Raw genomic sequence first — 18,393 nt, 5'->3', positions numbered from 1 at the left:
TCGTCGTATCCCCTTCATGTCACTGGTTTTCTGACCGTCCAGTTTCCTCCAGTTTCTTATGCATAATTTTTCGCGGCGCCTGCGTTCTCTGTGTAGATGATATATGGACAGCGACTAAACATGTAGAGCACCGACGGGTTGGCTTCTTATGACTGTACCTTCACGTCGGGACCTCAGCTCGTTTAAAAGTGGACCTTTAAATCTTAAAAAAAACGGAAGTAGTTCTGATTGTCCCGTAACCTGACGAGCTAGATCTTGTAAACAGCTCCGATAAAACTGCACCGTTGTCCTGCGTCAGTGAGCTTTCTGACGGCTGTAGTTGATCAGAAACGTCCGAAAGGCAGGCTTTGCTCTTGTGTGCTACCATTCAAGTCTACTCCTCGCAGAGTGCTGCTCCTGAAGTAATTTCTTCCACATGGCGTTAAAATCTTCAGCTAAAATGGCGTCGTCCGAAAGACTACAGTTGAACCACCTGGTATTCTTGTGACCATGAGACAAAGTCATTTGGCAGAAGAAACTGCAATGATGCGAGAAGACGTTCTGTATGACTCCTGTGCTGTTTATGTGTGCCGTAAGTGTAAGTGACACATAGATCCTGTCTAGCCGACTATAACCTCTGTTGTAAAAATAGGTGTAGCCTGTTTTGTCTGGGTTCAGGATACGCCACATGTCTTTAAGCCGCAAACTGTCGACTAGAGCACGAAGTTCTAGAGATCTGTTTGGAGTAGCACTTTATCATTGAGCGCTGCATTAAAATCACCGCCGATGACAATTTGGTCATAATCGCAGTGTATGCTATTTCCAGTACAAATATTAAAGCAACAGTTGCCAGTCGCCATAGTTCCGTTAAAAAAACATATGCCTTCGTCCCCTTCTGCATTGTCCGCCCACTCTATATGTATTTTCTCTGCGGCTGGCGCAGTGCGCGGCTGCACAATGTCCGGTGGCTTTTTCAGTGCGTGGCTGCACAATGTCCGGTGGCTTTTCCTGCGTAGTTCGTTTCGCAGGTTTGTCTGCCGGTGTGATTTCCTCGTCTGTACCTTGAACATCCACACATTTCATTTTGGCAATAAAGGACTGTGACAGTTCTTCAATCGCCTGATCGAGTGACACATTTGTGGGTGGTGGAGGTGGTAGGGGGAGGGGGGAGCAGATCTTTTTTTAGTCGACCGGATTTTCTGTCCGCGTCGTCTGCCTGACGCGGGACGTTGTGAAAGCGATTCATGCGACAGGTCACTTTCGGAGCCACTACGAGTAACTGTAGCCGGCGGTTGTTCTGCTGGCACTTCGCGAGAACTCCCGCTGTCTGCTGTTACTTTCCGTGGCGTATTCTCGGCGGAAATTTCATCAGCGGACTTTGCCTTCTCTGGTTGCGCCGTGCTTTCGCTTTACGGAGGAACGGTCGCCGCGGGGCTTGGCTCTAGTGAGGGAGGCTCCACGTTGCGAGTATGCCAGGTACCTTCTGCTTCAACAACACTGCTTACAGGTGCCGGGGCCGGCTGCGGGGGCAGGAACTCCCGCAACGTGTACCTCCGGTCTATTTTGGGACTGAGACATGTACCAGCGACTATTTCACTGAGTAACAGCGTCTCCCTATCAGTGTCGCGAACCAGAGATTACCTAAGTAGTTGCACAGGCCTCCTTAGAGGACAATTTTGTCGCAGGCACTCTGCACAACTACATATTACACATGTCTGCGATTGTTCACTGTACGACACAAAATCTCGGTAGCCTGACCGCCACAAGGGAGGATCACCGTATTCTGCACCAAGGAGTATGCTCCCGAACTTCCATTCTGACTGACCGAACACCGCTGTCCACCAGAGACATGTATGTACTTGACCAGTATTCCCTTGTAACAGAATATACATTTTCATATATTTCTAAAGTTTTCACAAATTCCTCGTTTGGAACTTCAAATACTGTATTGAACACTCTCACATTCCGAATGCCACATCCTGTCTGTTGCACCAAAACGTCACTGACGGAACCATCCACATGTTTAAATTTCCCGGCACCGTTATTGTAGGCGACCAATCGTTCAGTAACATCAGCGGTCCTAAGCTTCAAAAAGCACTAGTAGAACGGGAAGTCCAACTTAATTCCTTCTAAATCCTCATGCGGTTGTTTCAAAGTATCTCGAATCTATTCACACATTTCGTGAGCGCTGGGCCTCCGAAACTTTCTATCCAATGTCCACTGCACGGAGGATTTCCTGTTGTAGTTTCTCATTGTGCTCACCGAATTACTCTGTATACTGGAAACTTCACAACACTTACACACAGCGAAGACCCCACTCGTAGCATCGACGGCCGCCAGATCGAACCAGGAGGGCAGCCAAGTACCATAGTGTCTCCTACGCCATTGAAACAGATGTGAAACGCTCGTCGTTATAGTAATTCTATCGATGTGGAGTTCTTATGTTTCAACCGTCCTCATTGTGGTTGTCCTTCCAACTGGAAGATCGGGGTGTTCAGATGTAACAGTAGCCCGATATAGTGGTGCATGGGAACATGAGGGCAAAAATACCTGATTTGTCATGGTTCTGGTCGACAACATCTGGTCCGCAGCTCGTGGTCTCGCGGTAGCGTTCTCGCTTCCCGAGCACGGGGTCCCGGGTTCGATTCCCGGCGGGGTCAGGGATTTTCTCTGCCTCGTGATGACTGGGTGTTGTGTGATGTCCTTAGGTTAGTTAGGTTTAAGTAGTCCTAAGTTCTAGGGGACTGATGACCATAGATGTTAAGTCCCATAGTGCTCAGAGCCATTTGAACCATTTTTTTTTAACAACATCTGACCGCCACAAGGGAGGAACACCGTATTCTGCTCCAAACACACCATAATCTCCTCACAGCTGTGCTTGCCATCCGAGAACAAGTAATAGACTCCCTGAAAAGTACTGCGTCATCCCACGTCACTGATCAGAAACTAACTACTCTTAGACTAAGGATTTAACATCCCATGCTTCAGCTGCTCTTAACACCATAACACAATCTGCTGCATTTGGAAGGTGCTACGACTCGTGTAATGTCACAAGCATATAGGCGAATAATTAAACCACCTAGAATTGGTAGGAGGTGATTTTATTTGTTCCACTGAATACTAGCTCGTGGGTCCATTGCCGAGAGCACGGCGCGGTCTGGGGCAACCGGAGCATCTGTTTCTCGACGGCCTCAGTACAAAGGAAGGGAGTTCATAGCAGGAAATTGGCAAACCCCAAAATATGTGGGCAGCAGTCACTCACTTAGGAGGACCGACGATGTGCCAGCAATGGTGAATTGTAAAATAATCTGAAAGGTGTCTTTCTTACAGCACTCAGATAATCTGTATTTAATGGCAGTTGCATAATAAAGCAAATATGAGTTCATCGGTGGTCTCATAAAAATGTGGTGCATCCAATGAAAGAATATTATTTTCTAGATCTTTTAAACTACATAAGTAAGAAGTTTACAGTGACTAAATATTGTCACCATGAACCTTTGAATTAACATGTTTTAAACACTTGAAACATCTCCTTAGAAAAAAACTTTATAAATGACAGTGCTGGGAAACCTCTACGTTATTTGATTTTCAAGCAGCGCAGCAAAACTTACCGTACTCAAACATTTCTCTCTTTACTTACTCTGATCAACACTAAACTGACACACAATATTTTTAGTGCAACGCAATCAGACTTTCAATAATCCCTACAAAGGAATGGCGCTGACTAACAATAACCTATACCTTTCATGAATCACTTACTTCACAAAAATCTTCGTTATTCGAACTACTGCAATACAGCGAGCGCCAATACTGCCAGCTAAATAAAAGATTCTAACTACTGAAGGCACTAACTGCTTATAGGTATATTTAGCAAATGAAAGATTTTGGTAGAGAACAAACAATGTATTTGCTTAATAGTGTTCAAAAGTCATTATATATATATATATATATATATATATATATATATATATATATATATATATATATATATATATATATCAGTTCATGCAATCCAGTCTTACTAATTTCCTTTTTCTGACAGACACACATCCAGATCGTCCGCTCTCAAAATTCTGCCATCTCTCTCCCCACATCCACCACTGCTGGCGGCTCACCTCCAACTGCGCAACGCTACGCGCTGTTCACATCCAACTGCCCACCACTACATTAGCAAATATTCGAACAATGCAAACCAGCCACAGACTGCACACAGCACAGTCAGTGATTTGCATACAGAGCGCTATGTGGCGTTACCAACATAAAAACCTAAACAGCCTACTTACATAGCCCTCACGCTCCCCACAAAAATTTTACAAATTGTTTTGGGCAATGGCCACTACATATTTGTTAAAATTTTCTTATATTAATGCTAATAAATATATCAAATGCACACAATTATTGATACACTGTTGGTCAAAAGAAAAAATAGGCCACTGTCCATAAAGACAGTCGTGATCATTCATCACAGTGGTAATTACATTGCACAAAGTCTGATCAGTAAAAGAAAATGGAAACGGAAGTAGTGGATTTCCACGCAGTCTTGAAGAAGTAGTGTTGTCCTTCCAACGGAAAGACAATGCTGACTCTTGACATGCAGACAGGTAATGGGCCACAACAGAGTAGACCCACAGCAGAGTCAGACAGACCCACTGTAGTCCTGGTAGAGATTATGGTATTGATGGGCCACCAGAGGTGCAGACCCACTGTAGTCCTTGTAGAGATAATGGTCTTGGTGGGCCATCAAATGTGAAAACCCACTGTAGTCCTTGTAGAGATGGCCGGCAGCCATCTGTTGCGACTGTGCGGGTGCACAATCAACACCGAAGAGTCTTGCGGACAGTATAGCAAGTCCATAAACCACCACTTGTGCACACACAAATGTTTTGGAATTGTCCTTAGAACCAGCAGTGCTGTTAACCAGTCCCTTGCTGAATTATCAACACACGCGCAAAGACTAACAGTCCCATATTAGAACAAATAAGCCCTCGGTCACAAATATTGACCAGGTTTCGACGCTACTATGAGCGTCGTCTTCAGAATTAAACTAACTGTTCTAAAACATAATAGGTGTATAAGACATTATTAAACTAAAGTGTGTACTGACTGGAAAGAGATGCAGTACTTACAAGTCACATTCTAAAAAATCTAAGCCGGAAAGGCGACGTCATGAAAAGTTGTAAATAAGATAAGACGGCGAGCCGCTAAGGGCTGCTCGTACCTGAGTGAGCACGGGTTGCAACAAAACTGAGGTGCCCACGTTAGAAAGTGTGAGCAAGTAAACATGGTGTTGCTACGAGCGCTATCTAGTAGCCGCAGAAACAACTAGGATACTGTACATTCAAAATTAGACACATGAAATTGTAATGAAGCTGATTCAGGCATAACGTAAGCACTAATAATAATAAGATGAAATTACATATTTATCTGCTTTAAACAGAGATACACTTTGTAACGTAAAAAAAGGTCAGTTGTGACATACAAGAAACAGCAAAGACCTAACGGGAAAATAACATTTCGGCAAACTGCATGAGGAAATCTCAATCAAAGACTAAGCAACGGCTTTATACAGTCGAAAAAGTTTTTATTTCGCAGCTGCAGCTGTTCGTTGAGAATGAGGCCATCATGACGAGATACATGTTTGAAAATCTCCAATTCCTCTAAAACATCTAACCTACGCCCCTTATTTTCGGTATGCAGAATATTGCTATCGCCAATGGCTTTAGGCACGTGTCCAGTAATTAAGAGATTATCGGCAAACGATGAATTTATGGGACTGGTGCCGTTTTTTCTCAAAAGATGTTCTTTATATCTGATGGTGAAAGCACTTCCAGTTTGCCCTATATAATAGGAGGAGCAGGTATCGCAGATGATCTTATAAACGCCAGAATTTTCTGTAGGGGAGCGAATGGATTTCAAATTTTGAATGAAGTTTCTCTTCAGATTGTTATTGGCAGAGGAGGCAGCATTGCAGTTGTATTTGTTGCGAAGCATGCGCTGAATCTGATAGGAAATGGGTCCTACGAAAGGAATAGAAAAACGTTTTTCTGGGTTCACTTCAGCGCGTGAGGTTTTGAGCGTAGTAGTTCTTGTAGTTTTCTTTTTGCGGATATCGTCCACTATGTTAGGCGTGTATTCATTATAGACTGCTATGGTTTTATGTAACTTAATCTCCTCGTTAAACTTTTCTGTTGAAAGTGGTATAGAGGTGGCTCGGTGGACGGCAGAGTGAAAAAAAGGCAATTTTTTGAGACTGTGGACGAAAAGAGGAAGCAGGCCCGATTTGGTCAGTATACGTTTCTTTTCGAAAAATATTGAAAGTGATGTTATTGTCTTCTATTGTAAGCGTCAAGTCTAAATAATGTAATTGGCGGTTTTCGTTTTCGAGTTCAATAGTGAAAGAAATTTTTTCATGGAGGTCGTTAAAAAGTTTAAATATATGATCAATGCTATCGGCGGGTCTGTTATAGATGACTAGAATATCATCAACGTATCTTGTGTAAGAAAGGATACCTAGTGAAGTGTCTGAGAAACGGTTAAACAGCTTTTTTTCCAAGTAGTTGATAAAGATGTTGGCAAGGATGCACGCCAAAGGGTTGCCGATACCAAGCCCATCAGATTGCTGGTACTGTTGTCCGTTGAATTCAAAGTAGTTGTACTTGACAACGACATTAATGAGATTCATAAAATCGGTAATCTGTTTCTCTGATAGATCTTTTTTAAATTGACGTAAATTCTCTTCTACAATGATGAGCGTCTCATGTACCGGGACATTGGTATAAATTTTCTTAATATCTAAGGAAAAAGCTTGGTGTCTGATTTATGTCAACTTCCACCACCTAGGTGTGCCTTGCTGACTGCGCATCTATCAATCATGGTATTCTGAGTGCACTATGCGTACCTGTCATTCAACCTTTCTTTGCTGGCGACTAGAGATGGGCGAAACTGTTCTTTGCAGAGATCAAATCAGAACTGATCACTGACTGGAAAGAACTAGCTCTTTTTCATGACTCAGCAGTCACAATTCACTCATAAAAATTAGTAAAAGGAAGGTACGCTGCCATTTTAATTCAGGCCACTAAAATGTATTTTTATCTGCTCCTATTTTGAAACAACATATAAATAGGAGTAATAACATTGTCTTATCTCCCTAGTAATTTTCAGATACCGAATTTTAAATTTCTTCTGCTGTAAGAATCATAAATATTACAACAAAATAGTAAATATTTTTTATCTACTAGAAGAAATTTGAGAATGAAGACTGATTCTTGACATATTTTGACACTGTTGATGGAAAAAATATGAAAATTATGACAACTGTAATTGAAGTGTATCTGCAGTCATCATTCAAAGTCAGTATTACCAAATATGTTCCCACAAAGAAAAAATTAACCAATACTGTCATTTACAAATAAAATTTGACCCATTGGAGTCGCTGAGAGTCTCTTTCTCTTCTTAGTGCACATTTGTCCTGCTTTTGAAAATATTTGTTCACAGGCCGCTGACGTTGCTGTGATGCATAATACTTTTAAAATCAATTTATGCAGGGCTGGCCACAGAAATTTTCTAGTTTCGCAACAGTTTAAGGGATTGCTGCTTCTAGGCAACTATCCCTCCACTAATCTTTTCTCCAGTTAGACAAATGCCGTACTTTCTGGGTCACGACTTGCTTGAAGCTGACCAGTACTTTCATTGAACTCCTACGAGATTGAAGAAGGCTTATGTGTCAGGGTGGTAAATGGTAGAGAAATGAGCTCTGTTTTTTCTTGTTGAACAACCATCTCTTTGAATTCTGCAATAGCATTCACGTAGCAGTACTGAAATGTTCTGTGATCTGAAACTCCTTGCTTTTGAATTCGGGGTCCAGTAACGTTGCCTGACTAATCAGCTCGTTGCTGGAGATTACTCCAGACCACTCTAATAATACTTTAAGCAAATTATCACACAATGACTCTATTTCTTGAGGATATTCTCTATATTTTTCTTTAAAGGATTTTAGTTGGCATTCCATTAATCTTGGAAAGATTTTAATTTTTAAAAGTGAGACTGTTTTCTCTGAGGACACTTCTTTGGTTACCCTATGGAGAAATTTTAAAATCTGTTAAGCTGTCTGTATTAGCTCCTAGTCTGTTCAGTTTAAGTTTGGCGTGATTGATTTTCACCTAAAATAACGAGGCAAGAAATTACGGGACCTTTATTTAAGATAAATCTTTGGAACATTTCGTAATGAGACTTCCATTTGGTTGGGACAGCTAGTTTCAATTTTAGTCGGTCTCTTTTTAAAATTTTTCTTGCAATTCAGCGAGTTTGCTTAAAGCAAAGGGTCTCTCCTTAAGAAATATAACAACTCATTTTATCTTGTCAACGGTTTTCTTGATGGACTTCTGAACTGACGTCGTGCAGTGAGATTTAAAGAATGTGCAAAAATGTGGGATATGTGGAAGTTGCAGAAGCATGACCGTTAATTTCATATTTGACGCATTTTCTGTTATTGTAGAAGTAGTTTTGAAATTGATATTGTATTTGGGATAACACACTTTACCCAGTTAGAGATGTTTTTTGCAGTGTCTTTGTCTTCGTACCCTGAACACTCTAAATGGTATGACTTTAGTTCACTCTTTTCTACTTCAAAACATACAGTGAGTGAATAGAAACTAATGTTATTTACGCTCGTCCATGCATCAAACTAAGGGAAGACTGCCTTTGGGGTGGACAGAACTTTTTTAATTTTATCAAATAAAAAATATATATTTCTGTCTTTTCAGCTACAGAGAAAGGATCCTATTCTCTAAAAGCACTTTTAAGAACTCTACATCTAATGCCATAATTTTATGTAATGTAAGCGGCTTTATAACACTAAAAATGTATATTGGTTGTTGGTTATTGTAAATGAAAAGCAGAAGAAGGTGAAGGCACCACAAAAGGAAATAAATCAGCACTTGTTTCAGAATCTGACGTCACTTATGGGCTAGATAAAACTTGAGACTCACTTTGCCTTTCTGGGAGGATACTTTCACCCTAGGTGGAAGCAGACGTTAGTGGGGACAGTTTATGAGAAATGATTTCTCGAATTCTTGCATCGATTGATGGCGGTCTTGATCGGCTTCCCAACCCACATGTTTGAAGATGTACTGTAGGATGCTTCGATTTTAGGTGTCCCATCAGGTTTGATGAAAAGCGAAAAGACAAGGCAATTGTCTACTGACAGTACCAGCATTTTCCTTTTTCTTCCATTTTTGTAAAATGGTACCGAACATCGCTCGTAATTCCTCTAGGTGAAGGGAATGTGATGGAACACCACTGTAAAGTACACTGGTAAAATGGAAGTGTATATTGTTAATACAGAAATTTTAAATTGTAAAAGCTTAAAGCTGGAACTAATATACATGGGGCACATTCTATATATAATCAGGAGTTATACAGTCGGGTGTAGAACGTTGTGATTTGCGAAACTCTGACCCGCAGTCGTGATGTTTATGTCGTATACGAAATGGTCCGAAACAGTGATAGTGATTAAGAAAGTCACGAAGACAAGCCTGATAATATGCGAGGATTTCACCCTTGAAAGATAAAAATTTTTAATAATGTGATATCCGAATTGGGGCTACACAGCATGTGAACAAGAGATGGCAGGATAAAGGTGCGGATTAAGACTGGTAAAAGCAGTGCAAATGAAGCCTGTGCCTTAGAAGCTACGAAATTGTCTACTTACGCAGCCACTAGTTCCACCAGTGTGTCTGTATTGTTACTGTAAAACATAGTTGGCCATCACTTTCAACTCATTTCGATGACCTCCGCCACATATTTCAGAATATCGATAGCCATGTCTTTCTTATAACGAACGTGGACACCTGGCTCAAGCCAAGCATGCTCTCCAGTTCCCTAAATATAAGACTCCACTGTCCTGAGACCATGGAAGTAACAGATGAGCAGGTGGAGTAGTGGCATACAAACGTTTTGAATTATTACCGATCGTGCTACTAACATCCATTAGTAATGAATAAAACAAGTCAAATATACATTCGTAAATATCAAATACCTTAAGAAAATTTGCGTAATGTGCGTCCTCTATAGACCTCCGCAAGTAGGCTGGATAGCCTCTATAAAATGTGACCTTTCAAAATTCGATTTGACTTAGGAGCATACAAATAACATTGGGTACACTACCTTAAATATTCTGCCTCTTCACTGTGAAATTCAAGTGTGTAGTCTGTTCTTCAAGTGTAACGGTATTTCAGCTTGCACCTACCTCTAATGCAGTCTATATTCAGGCACCCGTACATATATTTGGTACGAAATCTACAATCAAACAAATTTGTATCTGGAATATCAGCTTACAACATCATATTCATGACTTACACTCTAAAATATGCGAAGAATAAACTCTGACGACATGCAGAGACTTTAAGTGTATCAGCGTACCTGAACTTGCAGCGGAGGGACAAAAGATAAATTTGCGAGATGACTTCCATACATATACCTGGAAGTGAAAGACCAACTCCATGGATTTACTGCCAAACTACCTCTGTTAAACAATAAATACGCTCCCCCAAAGACCGGAAACCTGCAGTGAAAATCTGCACCACGCTGAACGGAAGAATTAGACAGTTCATGCATGTCGGAGACACTGCATCTCGGACTTACAAGCGACCTCCTGCCCTTGAAAATAAAATTTGTTACAAACAGAAAGCAAAAAAAGTCAATCAAGCTGAAAGAAACGACAACTAAGGCTTTACAGTACATTAATGTACAACATAAAGTCCGGATGCTCTATGGAAAAGCTTGTGTGACATAGGGAACAATAGGCAAAGTAGAAGCTGCACTATTCCACTGTCCCAACAAAGGAAGTAATCTAGTACTTGTTTTTAGCGATGAACTTCATTGAACCGTAAACAAAACATAGACTTACTGATTATTTCGCAAAGGTAAATGATGGTAGTCGCAAAAATTCTTTCTAGAGCTGGAAACGCTCTCGGAAAGCCCTTCAGCTCAGCATTTACTGTACAGGACAGCGTCACAGTTCAAATGGTCAAGCTTATTGTTGACCCACTACTCCTCATAATAAGTACTTCTCCCTAGACCTTCAAGCTCTTGCCAGCACAACACAGCAGAAATAGTCGTACCCATCAGGATTCAAGAACTAGAGACCCGATTACTAAGAAGAGAAGCTGGATACATTCTGTGACGGACGAGTGAATGTAATCAGTAAAGAACTGAGAGTGAAAAACTGAAATGGGCAGAATGAAGAATACAGAAACAACTGGAAGGATTATGTCACAAGAATGGAAGACGACAGATTACCCAAATTGGTGATACTTATTACCCAGCAGACAGAAGATATTTTTGGAAGACCGAGGAAAATCAACAATTTCAACCAATAGAGCGTAAGAGGCAAGCATCTAATACATGCAGAGAGATGAAGAATCGTATTAAAAATATACTATGTTTTTTTAAATAACTGTGATTTTAATAAGTTTGGTATTTACATACAAAACTGCGGTCTGTTGTAAGAGGACTCCTGAAGGCATTAATCTGTTCACATCAAACGAACAAATAGAAAAGTAAACATAATATACAGGTTACCCCAGGACGAATGGCCAGTATTCATGGATATGATGGGAACGATAATTTGAACAAGAAACTTCATGTGGACATATGCACTGTTCTGAATGGTTTCCGAGATAGAATATATTTAATGTATATTATTTACTTATTACTTTACTGTTCAGTACGTTGTCATTGTTTACAACATACGATAGTGGTGTAGACGAAGTCGACACAAATAATATAATAGAGGACACGTGGCCTGTCAAGTTGGGAAACGACCGCAAACTGCCTTCCCTGCACCTCAACGCACTCAAATTGCTCAAGATTTTCCGTATTCTCTCTCGCTCTTCACGCAGCTTGCTTTTCAAAGGGCGTTTAGTGAAGTTTTTTGTTCCCCACTGTGACAAGTTTTCGGTAGAGGTCGCGGATTCCGTGTTATTCAAGAAAAACGTACAGAAGTAACTTTAAATGCTTTTCATTTCAAAAACCATTTGAAATAGGGCATACACATCCATATTTACTTTTCTTCTTCAGATGATCGTTCCTGTCACATCTCTGAATATTGACCATTTATCCTGAGACAGCCTTTTTACATGGACTGTCGTGTAGTTAAAATAATTATGTGTTACACATACTATTATATTTAGTATCCTATCCAACCAAAGTAATTAAAACCTGCATAAAAGCTACCAACACACAAACAATAGCAACTATAAATGCAACAGACATAGAAGATGAGATAAAATAGTACACCTAACAAGAACACTCACACAACAAGAAAACAGAAGAACAACAACACAAGAAAACGACGACTAGAACGAATCACAGAAAGAATGAAGAGCTGAACTCAGATGAAGAGGTGCTCAGTCAAGAAAGCGTGTTGCAAGCTGTATCACTGCGCCAAGGGTGCAGAGAACAGAGTGACGCATCAAGTCGCCATGTGGTCTACTCCGTGCGATGTCGTCTGCGAGAGCGGTGGGGAACAGTGAACTAGCTTGCAGTGCGCTCTGTAAGAGTGGTGTGGCGTAGTGAGCTAGTGAGCTACGTTGCAATCCGCTCCGTAAGTATGATAGTACCTGAAAATTTCGTGGGACAAAATGTTGCTTGCGGCAATGGGGGCCATAATATGACGTTGGTTTTTCGTTGCTAGGTGGGGTCGCGTCAGAGATATGACGGTCAACTGCGTTTTTTTTATTTTTTTATTTTTTATGGGGTGCTATAGTTTGGTACTTATTTTCTGATAGTGACAAAGGTGGCATGAACATCCATTTACGTATGTTCGAAGTGATGACCATTGGTATCAATGCAGTGCTGTGATATTCTTACCATGGACTGAGTGGTATTCCTTATCACTTCGGCACTTATCGAAGCACATGCTCTGACAATTCTCTCTCGCAAAACTTCAGGTGTAGTTGGAATGTCTTTTTAAACAATGTCTTTTACGAATCCCCACAAGAGAAAATCCAGAGGCGTCAAGTCTGGCGAACGAGCCGGTCACGGCACATCTCCTCCGTATCCAATCCAACGATTCGGGAATTGTCTTTGCAACTCATTTCCTGCCATCAGCGAAAAATGTGCCCGACACCCATCGTATTGATACCACATTCTGTTCCTTGTCTCTAAAGGTATTTCTTCTAATAACAGATCTAATGTTTCTTGCAGAAAAGTGGTGTACTTCCTACGATTAAGATTTCCTTCAATGAAATAGTGGCCTATAATTACGTCCTCCAGAATCCCACATCACACATTCACCGACCACGGTGTTTGGTGTGCAGCTAGCTGCAGCCAACATGGATTTTCAGTTGCCCAATAATGCGAGTTATGCAGATTAACATTTTCATCGTTAGTGAATGTAGCCTCGTCAGTAAACAAAATGAAATTAATAAATGTGTCATCCCTCTGAACCTGAAGTTGAGCCCATCGGCAGAATTCAGTGCGACGCATACAATCTGTACCAGTTAATTCTGGATACTGATACTGTAAGGATTATATTTATGGCGATGCAAAACACGAACATCACTACTGTGGCTTATGTCAGATTCCCTTGCGATTTGACGCGAACTAATACAAGGATCTCGAACTACAGTAGCAAATGTAATAATTTCCGTTTCCTCGCTAGTCGCTCTCCTTTGCTGGATATGTTTCCAATGCGTTAAATATCCAGTTGTTCTCAATTTATCTATACACATATTTTATATACGTCGTGTAGGGTGAGTACTTTGAGGATATTTTTCAGCATGTAAGCCTCTAGCTCTCATTTGGCATTCTCCGTAACCGCGAAGCATATTGACTTGTACTTCGCAGGACTACATCATTCACATTCGCTTGATTCGACGATACTAGTCTTATCTTAATGAGATTTTCACTCTGCAGCGGAGTGTGCGCTGATATGAAACTTCCTGGCAGATTAAAACAGTGTGCGGGACCGAGAATCGAACCCGATTCCGAGTTCGAGTCTCCATCCGGCACACAGTTTTAATCTGTCAGGAAGTTTCAAAGTCTTACCTTTATTACTAGTGTTGTATTGCGAAACCATCGAATGGTGTTTACATGTCAATGGGTTCAAATGGTTCAAATGGCTCTGAGCACTTTGGTACTTAACATCTGAGGTCATTAGTCTCCTAGAACTTAGAACTACTTAAACCTAACTAACCTAAGGACATCAAACACATCCATGCCCGAGGCAGGATTCGGACCTACGACCGTAGCAGTCACGCGGTTCCGGACTGAAGCGCCTAGAACCGCTCGGCCATCGCGGCCGGCCATGCCAATGGGACTTTAGATGGATACGCCGTATTCGGTAAGTATTTACTAATCTGCACGATATACGAGAGATAGTTGTCAGAGCATGTGCTTTGATAATTGCCGAAGTGATAAGGAATTCCACTCAATCCATGATAAGGAGGTTGCAGCATTGCATTGATACGAATGACCATCACTTCGTACACCATCTGTTAATGGACGTTAATGCCACCTTTGTGATCTTCGTTGACCTTCAAAGACCTTACTCTTATACATCATTGGATTTGCCTCGATAGCCACTATCAGAAAATAAGAACCAAACCATAGCAGGCCGTAGTGGCCGAGCGGTTCCAGGCGCTACAGTCTGGAAGCTCGCGACCCCTACGGTCGCAGGTTCGAATCCTGCCTCGGGCATGGATGTGTGTGATGTCCTTAGGTTAGTTAGGTTTAAGTAGTTCTAAGTTCTAGGAAACTGATGACTTCAGCATTTATGTCTCATAGTGCTCAGAGCCATTTGAACCAACCAAATTATAACAGCCCATTAAAAAAACAAAGCTGACCTTCATATCTCTGAAGTGACCCCACCTAGCAACAGAAAACCAGCGTCATATTATGGCCCCCGTTGTCCCATGACACTTTTGTCCCACAAACTGTTCAGATACCGTCATACTTTCGGAGTTATTCTAGATGGAAATAGTTAGTGACACCCTATAGATTGACAGAGCTGTTGGTCGTCGTGCCAAATTTTGTCCGATTGGCGCGTTAGAATGTCAAAATCTCGAGCTGGTTCGACGGCACTGCCCACAGTACCCCAAACGTTCTCAGCTCGACTAACTGTCGAAAATAGGGTTTGGCAAGCACTAGAAACTCTCGCCATGCGGATGCGGGCAATATCTTGCTGAAATGTAAGCACAGGCTGGCTTGGCATCAGGGGCAACAAAACGAGGCGTAGAATATCGTCGACGTACCGCTGTGCTGTAAAGGTGCCGCGGATGACAACCAACGGGATCCTGCTATGGAATGAACTGGCACCCCAGAACATCACTCGTGGTTGTCGGGCCGTATGGAGTGCGACAGTCAGGTTGATATCCCACCGTGGTCCGTGGCGTTCCCAACACGTCTTCACTGATCATCGGGGCTCCGTTCGAACTGGGACTCGCCGATGAAGAGAATGCTACTCCAGTCAATGAGATTCCAGACAGAACTACAACTGCGAATACATTTCATGTATATCATAACGGCTGTAGAAATCGCAGTGCCTGTCCCTTCAGACATGCATGCATGTCCGAAGCAACATCGCATTGTACTTCTGAACAGCAAGGGTACTACAATATTGTACATATCTCTTAATTAATCGTGCATGCCTTTCCACGAAATAGGTGGATTACTGAAATACTTTTCTTCTATAAACCAACTTAACACTTTTAATTATTAACACCACTTTCTGCCAAATTATGCACATTACTTGTCCGCTGAATAGCAGCGCGAGACCGCTCCGTACGGAAGCTCAATACCGACTCTTCTCCACACGTCAGGACGGCGAGTGACCACTAGCGCTGGTGCACTACCGTCATTACAGGGCGACACAATGAAAAGGTGCGCTCGGCTGCGAAAGTTCCAGAAGCTTGCTTTCTTAAGACGGCTAAATGCTTTACATCCGAAATATTAGTTACAGACAATTGTTAATTCGGCTGAATTTCCGTTATTTTATGGATCAAATAGTAAGCCATGAGAAATGGAAATGTCGTGTGGCTAGCGCCTCCCGTCGGGTAGAGCGTTCGCCTGGTGCAGGTCTTTCGATTTGACGCCACTTCGGCGACCTGTGCGTCGATGGGGATGAAATGATGATGATTAGGGCAACACAACACCCAGTACCTGAGCGGAGAAAATCTCCGACCCAGCCGGGAATCGAACCCGGGTCCTTAGGATTGACAGTCTGTCACGCTGACCACTCAGTTGCCGGGGACGGACTACGCCATGAGAACTTGGAGATATGTAACATGTATGATGGAGCGTAAATTAACGGTCACTTATAAAATAAGGTCAGAAGAGAGGCACGCAGATAGCAGCACTGTTGATTGTTTTTAGGACGCATCTTAATGAACTTCATTTATCTAGAATATAAAACAGAAGGGAAAGCTGCTTGTCAAGGGAAAGTTCTGGAGATACAGCGTACAGGGATGAATACGAAAGGATGCCATTTGGACATGACAGAACACTTCTGGATGCTGTCGAGGCGTTCATCGTAATTGCCTCCACGTTTATTATGAGAGCTGTGCTCCACGCCAAAAGCCGTCACGTTCCCTCGATGTCAACAGAAGACTGTGCCACCGCCTAGTCTGCGTACTGTCGCATATTGTCAATCTGATCTCTTCCGATTGCTGACGTCACCTCAACTACTCCCCACATACATGCATTCAAAATCAACGGTTTTTAATTGCGTCTTTATATCACTATTTACTTTCCTACGGTTTATTGAACTCAATCTACATGTATATATCATGTTTCGAAGCATATTGTAAATCATCTTTATTTCTGATACATTGTCCTACACGGTATGTTATTACGTATGAACTTGTGGGGCCGCTGCGAAGCGATGTACACGTTCCCATGTTATGTATTTATGTTCCAAGTGTATAGCTACACACTCCAAGCTATCTCTCAACTGTTTTTGTTCTTTCAGTTTTCATCTTGTATAAAATATACGTTTTTTCATCACATATGAAACGAACTGATCTATAACTCTTAAACATATGATAATTATTTTCTGATTTTAAATATACTGGTTATGCTATATTCTAGGAATGCATAAAAGGCATTCCAATCTACGTCATCTAATGTCGATGCAGAATATATACATATACTTGCAATGGTTTGTGATGGGTATTTTACTTGCGCCACTATCACTGAACATTTTAAATTTTGCTTAGGCTATACATATTTACTTTGTTTATATTTTCTTATATTTAGATCCAATGACGGCTGTAATGCTGAACCCAGGTATAAATTTTAACAAAGTAGCATGTGACCAAGACACTGATGTTTGTAATTTAATGTGAAAGGAATAATTGCCTTTCGAGGTGACTAGTCAAGAAATCGTTTTACGAAGACTTTATAATAGTTCATGAGCCTCATTTGAGCTGGAGACCTGTGCCTCCAAGAGTAAGTAAAACATGCTGACTTAATGGAATGTTTCTGAAAGAGATGCTTAACACGTCGAAGGTACTAAAACACTTTTGTAGTTGGTGTAAGGAATCTGTGAGATTTCTCCTCTTTCCTACAGCATTTTGTTTTACAAGTTTTACATTTTCCTTGCATTCTGCAGATATCAGACATAATAAGCCACCTTAAGCACTGCTCACCAAGTGGGAAGCTAGTTCCGACGAAGGTAAGTGATAACGAATGGACCATATGGACCACTGGAGTGGGGAGAAGTATGTGAGGCTTGAGAACGAATCTTTCTTGGTAATCCACACTTAGGGGGACCACAAGCATTCTTGCACGAAACTGAGAAACTTATTAATTAAGTATTAATTATTAAAATCCACTTTTGGCACTGTAAATAGTAGGAGGAGCCTGTGGCCATTAGGGCTTTAATACAACAATAACACTATGCAGTTCATAAGTGAATTCAGTACACTAATGAGTATTGTTAGATTATCGAAGATGTATGGAGGGCAACGAAGTATTAGGATGTATGCAAGAGATTTCTGCTGCTCGTCATTCTCCTCATTCGGTGATAGGATGCACTCGGAGCCTGTTCATGTGTGATAGTCGGCTTTACAATGCTGTCAAATTCAATTTACTTTCTGAGAATAATCGTTTAAGAATATTTAATTGTTACTATTTTTTGGTACTGGATAATAAACGCATCGCAATGGCATCCAGGGACTTATTTAAAGTAAATTAGCTACCCCCAAGCCCACTAATAGTCACAGGTCGCCTGCTTGTATCTTCTGATGAGTGCGCTACAAGAACTGTTTCTAGGGACAATGTCTACGAGCGATTCACGGAAAATAGACTGGATGATATCCTACACACCTATTCAATAAGATAATCCAAGAAAGGGTTAGCTTAACTAGCGCAATCTTGGGTGGGAAGGCATGAATAATTTCACTGCACACCACC

General features: G+C 41.4%; 1 protein-coding gene across 1 annotated transcript in view; it reads left to right on the top strand.

Annotated features, from left to right (window-relative positions):
* Positions 1-489: 489 nt before the first annotated feature.
* Positions 490-18,393, top strand: part of LOC126249238 (uncharacterized) — a 72,343-nt gene continuing 54,439 nt past the window's right edge. Inside the window, exon 1 of the mRNA XM_049950895.1 lies at positions 490-571. Within this exon, the coding sequence (XP_049806852.1) occupies positions 490-571 (82 nt within the window). The remainder of the gene's footprint in view (positions 572-18,393) is intronic.

This window comes from Schistocerca nitens, chromosome 3 (assembly GCF_023898315.1).
Source record: "Schistocerca nitens isolate TAMUIC-IGC-003100 chromosome 3, iqSchNite1.1, whole genome shotgun sequence".
Lineage (NCBI taxonomy): Eukaryota > Metazoa > Arthropoda > Insecta > Orthoptera > Acrididae > Schistocerca > Schistocerca nitens.
This window is presented reverse-complemented; position numbering and strand designations above follow the sequence as displayed.